Genomic DNA, 17104 nt, shown 5'->3' on the forward strand with positions numbered 1-17104 from the left:
TCTGCGTTCCTTACCAGGACCTCCTGCGGCAAGATAACTCATGCAAATGGTTTCTGTGGTGCCTGGCCAGAGTGGGCAGTTTCAGTCATTGGTTCCCCTATCAGCCATGAACCCCCCAAACCCGGCCGATGGGTTGGCCCTGTGCATTTTCTCATTTGTTGCCAATCTAACAGTTGTACAGTGGTCCCTCACTGCTTCTTTAGCTGGCACCCCCCGATTATTCACTTGTGCGCAGGCCTTCAGAGCTCTGGTAGCCCAGGTAAAACATGTGATATGCTTAGAACCACACCCAGCACAGGCCCTAGAGGGTGTCTGTTGTTGTTGTTGTTGTATAAATACAAGCGTCCTTTAAGTGATGGTGGACATAATAATGTTGTCCTAATACAAAACATGTATTCTAGTGATTATTTCTGACCTTGAGTGATGTGACTGGTCAGTTGACCTGCTAGTTAGGACTTACATCCACTTCTGTCCACCGTAAACTTCCCTCCATTTCCGCTGTCCCCACCCTGGTTCATCCACCCCCTCAACAAGCCTCCTGGTCTCTGCATTCACTCCGGACCCCTCCTCACTCCAGCACCACCAGTTCTCCATATGTGGGCTAGAGGGATCTTTAAAGATCTCTCATTCCTGTTCGTGGCTTCCCGTTTCTCTTAGGAAGAAACTCTTACTGCAGTCTGCAGGGGACGGCCCCTGAGCACCTGGCCAGGGCCAGCCTCTTCCGGATCCTGGCTCCCGTCTTTCTGCCCTCTGCCCCCCAGCTGCTCCCCAGCACCTTCAGCCCCATCTTCCCTCCATGTGGAATGTTTGCCAGCCCCCCACCTTCACCCTGACACCCCAAAGTCAATTCCTTCTTAATGATCAGAGTTCAGCTCAAGTGTCACGTCGCTGATCCCCAGACTAGATCACGTCTCCAGTTATCCTTTCATAGCTCTTAAGTCATCCATGATCATATAATCAGTTCTACAGCCATCTATTTGAAGTTCTCTTCCTGTCACCTGACTGCCCTGAGGGCGGCTGTGACAGTCTGTTCCCTGTCGTCACCTAGCCCTGCGCTCACACTCCTGGGGTAGGTGTTGAACTACAAAGACCTCTTTATCACAGGATAGTTTAATCAAAGGCAGCTGCAGGGAACTCACAGCCCTAAAATGTCCCGAGGAGCGTGAGACACTTTGTCCCAGACAAGGAGGCCCTGGCTGGTGCTGCTTTGCCCAGGGCCTGAGGCTGCCACCTTATCTCAGGAGAACCAGCAAAGCTGCCTCAGGGGAACTTGTGGCTCAGAGGAAGGGAGCGGGAGAGGCCTTTGTGGGAGAAAAAAGGGCTGTGTCTTGATAAAGGATAAAGTACAACCAAAAATATAAAAGTCTTATTTTGGACAGAATGTAGATGCCTTTAAGAGTGCCTAATTAAAACAAAAGAAGGAGATCAAATCGGGAAGGAAAAATTACTCTTCAAAAGGACAGCTCGGGGAAATTCCCTGGTGGTCCAGTGGTTAGGACTCCGTGCTTCCACTGCAGGGGGCGTGGGTTCGATCCCTGGTCAGGGGAACTGAGATCCCACAAGCCGCTGTACAGTGGGGCCAAAAAAACCAGACAGCTCCATTCAGCTCACAGCCTTGGTTTGGTTAATCCACTTGTTCCTTTCCCTGCAAAGAATAGGTACTGGTACATCACTTTGCCTCCGTGTGTTTTCAAAAAAATGTTGAGTCAAATAATATCTTAAGTACTTTATTTAAAATATGCACAGTTATATCAAGAATGAGGCAGATTTTTGTGAATCCTTGTGGGTAGCAAGTAAGTGTGCCCAGTTTATTACCGATGGGAAGATTGGTGGTCCTCAGGATTCTTCTCAGTGTACACACCTTCCCTGGGGGGATTGCAGCCAATTCTGTGGCTTCAGCCACCACCTCTACTGAATGTATTTTTATGACATGCAGCTGCCTCCTGGCCGTATGTCCCTGAGCACAAAGAATGTAGCGCCAACCCTGCTGCCCCTCCTCTTCCCATGAGTGGCCTCACCATCCACCCCACTCACCCCCAGCTAGCAGCCTGAGGGTCATCCTGACTCCTGTGTAGGAGGCTGCGCTTAGACCCCTAAGTGGACAGGAAGGGCAGACTCCTAGGTCGTGCATGCAGCAGGCCAGAGGGCCCTAGGACTGGCGCAGCAAGCAGTTTAAGCTTTAGACCTGCCGGCTGGCGGAAGTGTTGCCTCCTTTGAGTCTCAGCTGTTGGTGCCCGAGTGGCTCGGGTGAGTTGTTCCATTGTCCCTCTAACTCGGGTGGGGCGACGAGGACACTGAACTTTAGGAGACTTGGAGACGGATGTATGGAGCGCCTTGTGCAGCCACTTTCGTGCAGGCCCTGTTTACACCCTTTAATGATTCACTGCGAGCTCTAGGCAAGAGAAAACCAATGTAAAAACAAGCTAGATGGAGTCTGTATCTCAGCCTTCCCTAGCCGCATCCTTGGGCCAGACCCTGCTTTCCAGCACAGTTCTCTCCCTCCCTGATGTGTATACGTTTTGTTTTCTTTGTTTTTGCATTTTACTTTTTTTAATTTAATTTTTATTTCATATTGGGGTATAGTTGATTTACAATGTTGTGTTAGTTGCAGGTGTACAGCAAAGTGTTAGTTATACATATATCCATTCTTTTTCAGATTCTTTTCCTGTATAGGTTATTACAGAATATGGTGTAGAGTTCCCTGTGCTACAGTAGGTCCTTGTTGATATCTATTTTATATATAGTAATGTGTATATGTTAATCCCAAACTCCTAACTTATCCCTCCTCCCCACCTTTCCCCTTTGGTAACCATAAGTTTGTTTCTGAAGTCTGTGAGTCTATTTCTGTTTTGTAAATAAGTTCACTTGTATCATCTTTTTAGAGTCCACATAGAAGTGATATATAATACTTTCTCTGTCTGACTTACTTCATTAGTATGATAATCTCTAGGTCCATCCATGTTGCTGTAGATGGCATTATTTCATTCTTTTTTATGGCTTAGTAATATTCCATTGTTTTTAGGTACCACATCTTTTTTATCCATTCCTCTGCTGATGGACTTTTAGGTTGCTTCCATGTCTTGGCTATTGTAAATAGTGCTGCAGTGAACATTGGGGTGCGTGCATCTTTTTGAATTATGGTTTTCTCAGGGTATATGCCCAGGAGTGGGATTGCTGGGTCATATGGGAGTTCTATTTTTAGTTTTTTTTTTTTTTTTTTGATACGTGGGCCTCTCACTGCTGTGGCCTCTTCCGTTGCGGAGCACAGGCTCCGGACGCGCAGGCTCAGCGGCCATGGCTCATGGGCCAGCCGCTCCGTGGCATGTGGGATCTTCCTGGACCGGGGCACGAACCCGTGTCCCCTGCAGCGGCAGGCGGACCCTCAAGCACTGCGCCACCAGGGATATTTTTAGTTTTTTAAGGAACCTCCATACTGTTCTCCATGGTGGTTGTACCAATTTACATTCCCGCCAGCAGTGTAGGAGGGTTCCCTTTTCTCCACACCTTCTCCAGCAGTTATTGTTTGTAGACTTTCTGATGACGGCCATTCTGACCAGTGTAAGGTGACACCTCGTTGTAGTTTTATGTTTTGGCTGCCGCTGTGCAGCTTGTGGGATCTTAGTTCCCCGGCCAGGGATTGAACCCAGGCCCTCTTCAGTGAAAGTGCTGAGTGCTAACCACCGGACCGCCAGACAATTCCCATGTATCCTGCAACTTTACTGAATTCATTGATGAGCTCTAGTAATTTTCTGGTGGCATCTGTAGGATTCTCTATGTATAGTGTCATGTCATCTGCACACAGTGACAGTTTTACTTCTTTTCCAATTTGGATTCCATTTCTTTTTCTTCTTTGATTGCATGGCTAGGACTTCTAAAACTATGTTGAATAAAAGTGGTGAGAGTGGACATCCTTGTCTTGTTCCTGATCTTAGAGGAAATGCTTCCACCTTTTCACCATTGAGAATGGTGTTTGCTGTGGGCTTGAATAGGTTTTAATAATGCTAAAAAGAGTGAGCATATGTTGGACTTTTACCCCGACCCAGGCACAGTCGAAGCTCTATTTGTGCCATGTCTTACTCTCCACAACAGCCTAAGTACTGCATTATGTTAACTGGGGCTCCCACAGACTTTGGGATCAAGTTCCAAGTTGATCCCAAACTTTTTTACAAAAAAGAGGCTTTTGTGACCTTGCACCAGCCTCCCCAGACAGCCTTTTTTCTAGCTTCACTGCCTTCCCTGGAACGCCAGGCCCTGCACCCCATTCCCACATCTTCGCCTGGGCCCCTTGCTCTAGATAAGCCCCCCCTAAACTGAGTGCCCGGCACACGTGCAGCTCTGGCCACATAGATGAGCTGCACTGTTGATATATCTGTTTCCACACAGGAAGTAGGTTTCTGGTCAAGCTGGACTGGATGTTCTGTTTCCTTGTGTATCTCTGGTGCCTGGCATAATAGGTGGCAAAAAGTGAATGCGAAGACAGACTTGTTTGTATGAATTCTATAATTTGTATGAATTTGTCATTGAAATCAATGTTTCAGCGTATACCAGGGCTTGTTTCAAGACTGAGCATGAGCCCTAAGCAAACTGCTCTCGTACATGTGCTCTGGGTGCCCCCCGCCCCGTCTCCCAGCAATATCCATATATCTACATGTTTAAATATTCTTTACATAAATAATTGCCACAGAATCTCGCCCTCCATCCTCTGGTTTCCCAGAATTTTTTAAAAATCTGTGATGGGAATAGATGATATCTGGTCTACTTCCAATAAGTCAACCCTGTTTGGTTGTTGTGTTCTTGATTCAAGGGAAATTGTTGTTTCCAGAATCTAACTTAATCAACACTATGAAATAACTTCAGCTCCAGGCAGCGGAAGTTTCCTTTCTTCTCTAGAAAACACTCCTTTTACTGAATGGTCACTGTGGTGTTTAAAAAAAAGTTGGCCAATAACATAAAGTTCTTCTAAACAGTCTAATATGCTTCAATGATATGGGTATATATACTCTAAAACTCTGCATTGGGTGCACGTGTGGGTGCCCCCCGCCTACCCTAGGTCCGGGTGTGGCTGCTTCCATACTGTCCCTTTGGCCTCAGCTGAGGTCTCCTCCTCCCAGATGCCTTCCTTGACCACCTTAAGAAAAGTAGCCACTCTGCCCCACCGCTCTCTCTTCACCATCTGAAAACCCATTATTTATTACGGGGTGCACCTTTGTCGCTGGATCCCGTGTTCAGCTGTGAGTGGCAGGAGGGGGGCCGCTGATGGGGCCCAGCGCCCCGCACAGGGCGTGGAGGGGCACTCCACGGCTGGGGAAGGAAGGAAGGCCCCTGCCTCTCAGCCCTGTGTGCTCATGTCTGTTTCTCATCTAGCTGCTTCCACAAAGCCAACTTGTAGCTTCAGGACCACTGTTTCCCCCTCTCAGCCTCCCTCCTTGTGAGTAGCTGTCAAATCAGCCAGCAGAGTGTCATGATAAGCCCAAAATTTGGGATCTTCTCTCTTTGTGAAAAATCAGCGATTTTATTCAGGTACGAATGCTAGAGCTGCAATTTACATGTCATGTTATTCTCAGAGAGCGAGCGGTTCTTGGATATGAAGGTGTTAACAGAGCTTCCACGAGGCTAAAGTTCTACTTCTGTGTTTCAGATTAATCAAAAGAAGGAATATAAAGTTGACCTGGTGTTTACCACGGAGCTCTACAACCCAGAGGTAAGCTGCCATGGTTTGTGAAGTGTGCTATTAACAACTTGTATGAATTTTTTTTTTAAGTGAGACTCTTAATATGTAGTGACCTGGAGGTTTGCCTTTTTTTTTTCTTTCCTGCTTTGTTTTCTATTTGTTCTCAAGAATTGAAGACAGCGCTAGGCAGGACCACTTCATGGTCTCACACAGGGTTCCTTTTACCGCGTCCACACAGCCGCCGTCCCCTCCTTCCTCTGCCGCTGGGAGGGCGTTTCACACCCCCTTTGGACCCGGTGCCCCTCCCTAGCACCTCCGAATCCCCAGAATGATTCACTCTCAAATGCCAACCTTCTCTCCTGTCAGCTGGTGGCATTTCTCGTTAGCGTGCCGGCATAGCACGAGGCCACCTCCAGGAGCTTCCGTGCACAGAGGCATTCCGCAACTCAGAGCAGCCCACGTGCGCCGCAGGCATCTTCAGCCTCTCCTTCTGACCCAGCGGGCCACGGTCACCAAGTTTCCTTTCCCCACCACCTCCCCCTTCGCAAGAAGAGAGGAAACAGAGGACTCATACAGAAATTAGAGCCAGATGGACTTCCCGGGGCTGGGCCAGGCTGGGAGGCAGCACCCGGAACCGGGGTGGAAGGACCAGCCCAAACCCCTTTGTGTGGCGCGGAGTCAGAGCAGGGGATGAGCAGGCAGCATGGGCATTACGGTGTCTCAGGAAGGCGGAGCTTCGGAGAAGGCATAACCCCTCCGGCTGATGCTTCTGGAAGAAAGCTTACCAGCATTCACAAACAAGTTCTGACAAGAAAACACTATGCCAACTTTGCTAATTAACCTAAGAATTAACGTTTTCTTAAAGCATAAGGAAGGTGCTTTTGGTTTCTGTGTTGCAAACGAAGTGTTAGATTAAAGCTAAAAGGAAAACAATTACTAGATTACTTTGACCAACTGTGCTTCTCTGAAGGGCTAGCTAATTGAAATGCTTCCTTTCGGGAGGTAGGGAGAGTTCTTTCATCTTCTGGCAACTGTTTTGATTCTGTGGAGCTGTTTGGGGGGAAAGGGAAAGAAAAACAAAAGGGGACAATACCTATTGCCTTTTCTCTTCCCTGGAAACGGTTTTGACACCAAAAGAGTCCACGTACCAGCCCTGTCTTCTGCCTTTCATAAGCCTCTTCCCCATCGCTCCCTTCACCGTTTTCCTGTATTGCACCGATCATTAGGATTTTAATGTACCACTTAAATTTGCTCTCCTGTAAACCAGCACTACGGGAGAAGACGCTGCCCACTGGAACGCCTATTTCAGTTTTTTTGCATTAGTTCAAGGAGGGGGCTTATTTAGCAGATCCAATTTTAAGTATGGTTTGTTTCATTGTGGGCTTTTTCTTTTTGTTGTCTTAACTGGGACTCCACCCAGTTTAAATGACTGTAAACGTGAAAAGAACTCAGTTGCTCAACCAACCATGTTGTAACAGGAGTTACAGCCCATGGATGGGTTTTGAGTGCCGCCATGAACCCTCTCAGATTCTAGGCCCAGTGGATGGTATGAGTGAATGTGCATTTTTCTGGGAAGCGGTTCCCTGGCTTTTATTGTCGGGTTAAGGAATCAGTGACCTAAAAGAGTGGAGAAGCACCGTCCCAGAAATGAGTTGTACTCTTGATGTCTACTTAAAGCATCCAGCTACCCAGCTCCAAGTGTCTCTGGATTGGAAAGTAAGTGAGGGAGATCCCAGAACACTCAGTGTGTCTACCTTTAAATATGAGTGCAAGCAGACTTCCTTCGGTCACTCAGGTAGTTGAATCAGTCCCATTTGGGTGATCTGTCCCTCCACTTCTTCTAGATTAGACCTCGGAGTAGAGAGATGGCGTTCTCACAGAGCTGGGGCCCTGGCATCACACAGACACAGCTCAGGTCCTGGCTTACCACTTACTAGCTGTGAGACATGGAGTAGGTTCCTCTTTAAACTTGTCTTAAACTGTAAAATTGGAATAAGAGGACTGAATTCATCAGGCAGCATGAAGACACTGTCATTTGTGTTGATGGGAATCAGCTTCCTTTTGGTTCAAGTCGGCCAGCTTGAGGGCCAAGTAAGCATTATGTTGGTTGGTCCACGGTAGAGAGGAAAGTACCTCCATCCTAGCTAGAGGTTTGAGCCGAGTAGCACCCACAGATGTCAGCGGTATTTCTTTGGAAGAGGCCCAGCATTCTTTCATAAGGGCACCATCAGAAAGCAGTTTTTTAAATGACAGCAAAGACTGAAGATTGTTGTGTTTGGCTGTGAGCACAAAAATCATTTTCTACAAAGCAAAGAATACTACATATGGATGCCAGTGCATACCTGCCATGTACAAGGAACTCCCCAATCTTGTGTGTGTTTTTCATTGGAGTGAGTGGGGAGTGATAAGGAACCATTCTAATTCCGAAATCTTTCTTTCAGGAAGGTAAGGAACATCTGGGGAAATGTTCTGCTCGAGTGTTTTTCAGGAACGAGAAACCCAGACCGGCCATTAATATAACGTGTACTCGGCTCATTGAGAAGAAGACAAGACAAGAAGAAGATTATCAGCTCTACAAGTACATGAAGCAACTTAAAAACCTCTTGGATGTTGTCAGCATACCTGGTATGAACCAATATCTGGAATTTCTATATTCAGGAATGCATGTCATTACTATATCTTAAAAAGAATGATCATGGAAGCAACCTAAATGTCCATCGACAGATGAATAGATAAAGAAGATGTGGCACATATATACAATGGGATATTACTCAGCCATAAAAAGAAACGAAATTGAGTTATTTGTAGTGAGGTGGGTGGACCTAGAGTCTGTCATACAGAGTGAAGTAAGTCAGAAAGAGAAAAACAAATACTGTATGCTAACACATATATATGGAATCTAAAAAAAAAAATGGTTATGAAGAACCTAAGGGCAGGACAGGAATAAAGATGCAGACCTACTAGAGAATGGACCTGAGGACACGGGGAGAGGGAAGGGTAAGCTGGGACAAAGTGAGAGAGTGGCATGGACATATATACACTACCAAATGTAAAATTGATAGCTAGGGGGAAGCAGCCACATAGCACAGGGAGATCAGCTCGGTGCTTTGTGACCACCTAGAGGGGTGGGATAGGGAGGGTGGGAGGGAGACTCAAGAGGGAGGGATATGGGGATATATGTATGCATATGGCTGATTCACTTTGTTGGACAACAGAAACTAACACAGTATATTGTGAAGCAGTTATACTCCTATAAAGATCTATGTTTAAAAAATGATTATCTAAAAATGTATGTCCCCCAAATGGCAATTTAATTCAACTACAGAATGTGGTACACCTGATTATCTGAACAAAATTCACAAGTATCCTTTTCCTGTTTTCCCCCTCGAGTACAATATAGTGACTCCACTGAAAACTATCTGTGCCCCTTTAATCTGCCCACTTCTCATCCCAGACGCAGGGCTGGGCAAGAGCCGGACTCCAGGGAGAAGAGGTGGAGGTCGTTGCAACAGGACCCACACGTAGGGGTGCAGTTCTCAGGGTTGAGTCCAGAAGCTGAGGAGAAAAATTCTAGAGGTTTCTGGTGGTGGCTTTGGAAACTTTAGGTGACGGGACCCCATCCAGGGCCTCTGTCGTGTGCATCATGGCCTTCTGCACCAGGGCCAGGCGAGCTGTCTCGGGGCCTTGCTGGGAGACTGCAGGGAAGTCAAGCTGATCTCATTTTAGGTCCAGAGCTAATGGGCGGTGGTGCCGTCTCTTATAAGAAATGAGCCCTGCCTCTGAAGTGACTCAGCTGAAGTGAAGCAGAGCCCATTTGCGCTGGCACTCAGCAGGGTCTGTGGACAGCAGCTGACACTTGGCACTTACCGGCAAATCCAATCTCCAAAACCACAGAAGTCATCTCTGGACTTGCACTGGGGTATTAAGCTTGACATCTGACCACCACAGCGCTTCCTGCCCCACTGTCTCTCTCTCAGTTCACTCATTTGCCCGGAGACTGTGACAGGCCCGCGTCAGCATGGAGGACCTGTGGTCTCCATTTCTGGCTGCATCTGTGTCCCATCCATTACTGAGACTAAGTGTTCTGAAAAACCCGGAGGTGGGATACTGCACCTTGGCGTTTCTCGAATTCAGAAGCTTGGCCCATTCGCATTCTAGTTCTCTGACAACTTGGATTAAATCCTGTTCCAAAGAATTATGAAGAAAGTTCAGAATCTTACATTGTAGTAGCATTTGTTTATATTTAACTGCCTGAAATAAATGGGCCATGACTAATACTTAAAATCTATGGTTATTTAGGGATTGGTCCCCTCATTAGCATTAGTTGGGGAAATAGGGTTTTATATATTCTTCTTAAAACACAAATTTTAGAAATCGTATTGGACCCTTTCTTTGAAAGGGTCTCAGTCCTTTTGCCACAGGGTCTCTAGATTTTGGACAATTTTTAATAATGCAGGTTAACTGGATCCTGTTCAGTTAAGTCCTATATGCCCACAAGGATTATTCTGTAACAGTCTAACTTAACGTGGCTGCTGTGAAGCTTTGAAAAAGATTTGCTTAATATAGGGCACGTTTTCATCAACAAAATCTACAAGTTCTCTTGTCACTTTAAATTCAGCAGAGATGTTTAATGGTGCTTATAGCCTGTATATCTAAAATTATCTATTTAAAACTGAAAAGGTTTGGTTTTAGGTAAGTTGAATCAAAACCTATGTTGGAGCAGCCAGTTCAGATCTCAGCAGATCCCATTCAGTATTTAATCAATCCAGGGTATTTGACTGTTGAGCAGTTTTCTCTACAACTGCTAAGTGAGAAGATCTAATCCATTTTAGGCTATCCTTGCTCTGCACTGTTTTTCCCCTAAAAAAAGCAGTTGTCTGGTTTTTATGAAGAGTAGAAATTTCTCCTCTTCTAATGAATTCATAAACTTCCTATAGATGAGCCCAACTACATGACATACAAAAGAAAAGACTGGGGACCTGGGAATAACCAAAGTCCTAAGTGACTCTGTAGCAGTGCTACTGGCATTTATAACTTTCAGTTGTCCTCATTATTCACAGTATTTTGTATAACTAATTTTTCTTCTATGGTAATTCGTTTTGATCTCACAAGTTAAACTCCTAGTGGCACTGTAAGACGAAGGAAGTCTGTCACTCTCTCGCTTCCACACACACGACAGGAATTCAAGGCTCAGCTCAAATCTCATCTCTGTGAAGCTGTCCCCAACCTCTTCAGCACAAAGAAACCCCCCCTTCCCTGTGTCCCCTCAGCTCTCTGATGCTCCCTTTTTCTTAAGGAAGGTGTCAGCTGCATTTCCACACTGTCAAGTGGAGGGTAGGGCCTCTCTTTGCATCTCTCACAGCACCCAAGCAATCAGTGAATGCCTTCTGAATTGACTACCACTATAAACCGGCCAAGTCTAGTTCTACCAATACAGAGCAGAATTTATGCGAAAGATTATTTTACTAAGAAGGATTCATTTCCTAATAAGCTGTTCGTATTCCTCACATATTATACTATTATTGGGCTTTAATATACACTATCTCTTTCAAACTGCATAAATGATGGTCCATGAATAGCTCATAAATTACTTGCTAAAATTTGAGTTCCTAAAAGTCACAAGAGGTAATTTATTAGTCATTGTATCCCTACCTATAGCAGTATCTGATACTAAGTAGATTTTTTATAAATGTTTGCTGAATTTAAAAGATTGCAGTTCCAAAAACAATGCCACAGGAAAAACCCACTTGATTTCTTTATGTGGTCAAAAGTGACAGATGCCGCCAATACACAGATTAGCTTTAACGCCAAGGATCAGAGGAGGACAAAGACGTTTGGTAGACTGTCAAAGACCAGCACATTGACTGTAGACCCAAACCAGAAGGTAATGTGGAGAAGATGACTGATAGATGTTTCCATCTAATTAAAAGATTTTAGATTAGAGGTTTTAGATTAACTTTGAGTATCATTATAGCTCTTAGTTTGCATTTATATTGTACAGCCAATAGCCCTTAAACTGTTTTATAGTAGCTTTACTCAGCAGGGCAAGTTGAAGCATGTAAGATTCCATACAATACAGAAACAGAGAGTCACACCTCACTACTGAAACTTGTAATATTTTGTCCTGAAAACGTCTTAATATGAATGTACTTTTTTTTGTGCCCTCAGATAGTCATGGACATATTGATCCCTCTCTGAGACCCATCTGGGATTTAGCTTTTCTGGGCAGCTCTTACGTGATGTGGGAAAAGACAACACAGTTTTTACACTACTACATGGCACAGCTCAGCAGTGTGAAGCAGTGGGTAAGAAAAACTGACAATTAACTTGTACCACAAGAGATACAACCAATGCAATGTTCTTAGACTAAATTAATGTGAACTTCTAGATCTGTGGCAAGAGTTTTAATTGCATTTCCTTAACTCAATAAATATGTGAATGCCAGGTATGGTTGTGGGGACTGAGGATATAGCACTAAACAAAAAACTCAGTGTAGCTCCCCTTATTGAGACTAATTCTAGCAAGAGAAGAAAGACAGTGAAGCGATAAACAAGTAAACATGTGGTAGGTGCTATGGAGAAAAATAAAGTAGGGAAAAGGGAATGCAGGGTATTGACAGAATTAAACTTTAGTCTAAAGCAAGGCCCCTCTAATTTAAGCAGAGGTGACACTGGAGCAGAGGCCTAAGGGAAGTGAGAGTGAGCCACGCCTCCAGAAGGGAAGGCATTTCAGACAGAGGGGACGGAGGCAGCATTGTGGCTGATGGGTTGGAGAAACAGCAGTGAGGCTGGTATGGCTGCAAGAGATTGAGCACGGGGAGCGTGCCGGGAGATGAGATCGGATAGAGGCGGTCAGTTCATGGAAGGCCATTAGAAGGACCCTGTCTTTTACTCACTACAGGGTTTTTAGCAGAGAAGTGACACGATCTGACTTACAACAGGATCATTCTGGCTGCTGTGTTGAGAACAGACTGTAGATAGACAAGGGTGGAAGCAAGGAGAGCAGTAATGTATTGCAGTAGCCTAGGCAAGGCCTGGTGGGAGCTCGGACCAGGGTGGCAGCAGTGGATGTGGTGAGAAGTGTTTGCATTTTGAAGGTAGACTGACAGTATTTGTTGATGGGTTAGATATGGATATATCCAAGAATGAGAAAAGTCAAGGATGATTCTTATGATTTTGGCCTGAGTAACTGGATGGAAGGATAGAGTTTTCACTTACTGATTGGGGAAGACTACAGAGGAACAGATTTGCGTGGAAATTAGCTTGAGTTGGAGCATTCTAAATTCCATAACCAAGCAGAGAATTTGTATTGTCATCTGGACATAAGAGTCTGAAGTTCAGGGGAGATGTCTAGGCTGGAGTCATCACCACATAGATGGTTTTTAAAGCCTCAAGAGTGGATGAGATGAGAGAATGAGTGTAAACAGAGGAAGGTTATGTAGGGATTGAGTCCTGGAACACTTCCAACTTTAGCGGGTTTAGAGATATGAGAAAGAAGTGTTTCAAGGATGAGAATTGACTATCTATCAAATGCTGCTGGAAAGTCAAGAAAGATGAGGACCGAGAATTGCCATTAGGTTTAGGCAAGCTGGAAGTAGATGGAGAGCTTATCAAGAGCTGTCTCACTGGCACAGTGTGGGCAAAGTCCTGATTAGAATAGGTTCAGGAAAGAATGGGAGAGGAAGTGGACACTCCATGTCTTTCAAGGAATTTAGCTATAAAGCGGAGTAAAAGGGAGGGAGGGGGCTAGAGCTGGAAGATGCGTAAGCACAGGGTTGAAGGAGGGTTTTCCGTTGTATTTTTAGATTGGGCAATTTAACGGCGTATTTATATGTTGATGAGAAAAATCCAGTAGAGAGGGGCAAAGTAGGACTTGTAGGGAAGAGAAGGAAGACTTGTTGGATTTAACATCTTTGAGGAGATAAAGAGGATATGACCGATCCAGGAGATGACTGGACAAGGGCACAGAGTTCACCTGGAGCAAGGCTTTCAATGTGGCACAGATGCTGGTAGGAGGGTGGGTATCACGTGGCGGCCTGTGGAAGTTCTTTCCTGACTGCTTCTGTCTTCTCAGTGAAAAATGAGGCAAAGTCACCAGCTAAGCGTGAGGATGGAACAGGAGGTGAGAGGGGGTGGGAGTGCGTGGATTCGAGCATCACGCAGCACTGCAGGCCTCTGAAGGTCTGTGGTCGCGAATTTAGAGAAGGGCCAGTCACTCAACTGGTGGGGTGCAGACAAGGAGGTGGCTGAGGCACCTGTCATGTGGAGCGGGAGGGGCACTTCCAGAGTAAACAGTATCAACTACTCAGAGGCAGGCGGAGCCAACCATAAATACACATTTCTAAAAATCGTTTTCTTCACGGGTGGCTGAAGCAGTACATTCGCCATGGATGGAGAGCAGTGAGTATCTTCTGAGTACAAGGAGTTGCCTGGCGTCCAGTCAGCATTATTCATGGTGGTAACAGCTCGGTGTACCTTTCAAAGGCCACTTGTGAAGCAGACAACTGTTTGAAATGTAGTTTCATTCCTTATCGAAATGAACGTTTCTTTCCCCTATGGAGTGGCTTTGATAGAAATGGCCGTGTAATTGACTGCTGTTACACCAGGAGTTAGGGCACAGCACCGATTCTTTGGCTGCAGGTAAAAAGTTTCTCTCGTCTACCAAGACAATCGTGTCCTCCACAGAAGGCTTTTCCTTTAACTGAGAAGTTAGGGGAAATTTTTTGTTTAGTGTAGAAAATGGCGTCAAGATAATAGAACTAATTTTAATGAATGTCAGAGGAAAACTCAATAAGAATAGAGCAACAGGGACACAAAAGAAGAAATTAGGATCTTTTAATGGCATTGTTTTCCATTCTTCTGCATTTATAAATGACACATCACCTAAGTAAACACCAGGACGTACTATGGTTTGAAAACAGCAGCCCCATTTCTCACTCATTCTAGCCAGTCTGTCTTTGATGTCCATCATCTGTCCATTAATATCCCTACAAGTGGGAAAGTGGGGACAAATGTAATTGTAGAGCTAAGAAAACAAAAATGCAGGGGGAACAGGACTTTTAGATTTTTTTACCCTGTGGTGTCTGTCTGTGTTTTAGATAAATAGTAATTGAAGATGCAGCTGACTTGGTTGGGTCACCTAAGGCAAATGACTTCTTCTCTTAGGGCTATGAAATGAGGGTCAACAAGCTTATTGAGTGAAGCCCTCGAAACTAACATAAAGCTAAAATACGGAAGCAATTGGGAAATTTGGATTAAGGTTGATATGCATTTCAGATTAGAGTTTTTTTTTTTTAAAAGCCTACAGCACCCAGTATTCCCAGGCGGCCTCCCATCCAAGTTACTAATCAGGACCAACCCTGCTTAGCTTCCAAGATTAGAGTTCTCTTAAATAAAAGCAAGCACATACCCAATAGATTTTCAAATTCTGCTATTTGGTGGCTACTAAAGATTCTTGTGATCTTTCAGAAAAATAAGCAACATAACAACAAGCAAAACAAGCAACAATTTCTAAAAAAGTCACCACGATCAGAAAGTCTAGGGACTGTCCCTGGAGACCAGAAGCAGGGCTGACAAAGCAAAGACAGAAGCAGGGAGTGACTGGAGGTGCCCGTGGCCCAAGGTAGCTCAGGAATCTATAGGGATTATAGTTTTTTCCAAAAGCTTACTGGGTGGGAATTACTCTCTCTCCACTCAGGGATAATCCAATTGTGTAAGGCAGTGCAGCCTTATAAACTTCACAGCCCCAAATGAACACAGCCTGAGAGAAGAGTGGGCTAAGAAATAGCTGAAATACAAATATAAGACCCATCTTACCGGCAGTTATTGCCTTAGGACTGAAGAACAGATGTCATTCCCAAACCATGAGGACTAAGCCAAGGGCAGGGGAGATACTGATGGCTAGAAAAAAAAAAAGGATAAGGACTTTCCTGACACCCTTTAGCCTTTCTTTAATGTGAACTGAGAAAAGTAAAACTGTTACTTTTCCAGCATTGTTCCAAATCTTATCAGTACCAGATACTGTCAGCATCCCAAACTATCTAACCGGCAGCACATCACTGGCAGCCAGCCCAAGTCTTCACCCTAACTAGAGGCCTCCATCGGCCGACAGTACATTACAGAAACCATTGTATCTACCTCATTCTGCTAAGAAATCTACTTTTGACTTGACACCTTAAAACTCCTTGAAAAGAACATAGGCAAAACGTCCTCTGACATAAATTGTAGCAATGTTTTCTTAGGTCAGTCTCCCAAGGCAGTAGAAATAAAAGCAAAACTAAACAACTGGGACCTAATCAAACTTATAAGCTTTTGCAGAACAAAGGAAACCATAAACAAAACGAAAAGACAACCTACGGAATGGGAGAAAATATTTGCAAACGATGCGACCAACAAGGGCTTAATTTCCAAAATGTATAAACAGCTCCTACAATTCAATATCAAAAAAAAAAATCCAATCAAAAAATGGGCAGAAGATCTAAACAGACATTTCTCCAAGGAAGACATACAGATGGCCAACAGGAAAAAGATGCTCAACATTGCTGATTATTAGAGAGATACAAATCAAAACTACCATGAGGTACCACCTCACACTGGTCAGAATGGGCATCATTAAAACATCTACAAGTAACAAATACTGGAGAGGGTGTGGAGCAAAAGGAACCCTCCTACAACTGCTGGTGGGAATGTAAATTGATACAGCCACTATGGAGAACAGTATGGAGGTTCCTTAAAAAAACTAAAAATAGTTACCATATGATCCAGCAATCCCACTCCTGGGCATACATCCAGAGAAAACTATAGCTTGAAAAGATACATGCACCCCAACGTTCACAGCAGCACTATTCACAATAGCCAAGACTTGGACGCAACCTAAGTGTCCATCGACAGATGAATGGATAAAGAAGATGTGGTACAGGCACACAACAGAATACTACTCAGTCATAAAAAAGAATGAAATTCTGCCATTTGCAGCTTCATGGATGGACCTAGAGATTCTCATACTAAGTGAAATAAGTCAGAAAGAGAAAGACAAATACCATACGCTATTACTTATATGTGGAATCTAAAATATGAAACAAATGAACTTATTTACGAAACAGAAGTAGACTCACAGACGTGGAAAACACACGGTTACTAAAGGGGAAAGGGGGTGGGGGAGGGATAAATTAGGACTTTGGGATTAACAGATACAAACTACTATATATAAAACAGATATGGACTTCCCTGGTGGTGCAGTGGTGAAGAATCTGCCTGCCAATGTAGGGGACATGGGTTGGAGCCCTGGTCTGGGAAGATGCCACATGCCGTGGAGCAACTAAGCCCGTGCACCACAACTACAGAGCCTGCGCTCTACAGCCTGCGTGCCACAACTACTGAAGCACACGTGCCTAAAACCCGTGCTTTGTGACGAGAAGCCACCACAATGAGAAGC

At 44.7% G+C, this 17104-nt stretch overlaps 2 protein-coding genes across 4 annotated transcripts in view; one reads left to right on the plus strand and one right to left on the minus strand.

Moving 5' to 3' along the window:
- RARRES1 (retinoic acid receptor responder 1) overlaps nucleotides 1–17104 on the plus strand; it is a 41679-nt gene that overhangs the window by 21271 nt on the left and 3304 nt on the right. The window contains exons 2-4 of the mRNA XM_030842352.3: nucleotides 5639–5701; nucleotides 8113–8296; nucleotides 11840–11976. Of these exons, the coding sequence (XP_030698212.1) occupies nucleotides 5639–5701; nucleotides 8113–8296; nucleotides 11840–11976 (384 nt within the window). The remainder of the gene's footprint in view (nucleotides 1–5638; nucleotides 5702–8112; nucleotides 8297–11839; nucleotides 11977–17104) is intronic.
- GFM1 (G elongation factor mitochondrial 1) overlaps nucleotides 1–17104 on the minus strand; it is a 75774-nt gene that overhangs the window by 9267 nt on the left and 49403 nt on the right. For 2 of the 3 annotated variants that reach the window (XM_060298479.1, XM_030842343.2), the window contains one exon: nucleotides 8968–9853. The exons of the other annotated variant lie outside the window; for it this stretch is intronic. The gene's annotated coding sequence lies outside the window, so the exon portion shown is untranslated. Of the gene's footprint in view, nucleotides 1–8967; nucleotides 9854–17104 lie in introns of those variants that run through there. 3 annotated transcript variants of the gene reach the window in all.

The sequence above is a fragment of the Globicephala melas genome, chromosome 4, assembly GCF_963455315.2.
Source record: "Globicephala melas chromosome 4, mGloMel1.2, whole genome shotgun sequence".
In the NCBI taxonomy this organism is placed as follows: Eukaryota; Metazoa; Chordata; class Mammalia; order Artiodactyla; family Delphinidae; genus Globicephala; species Globicephala melas.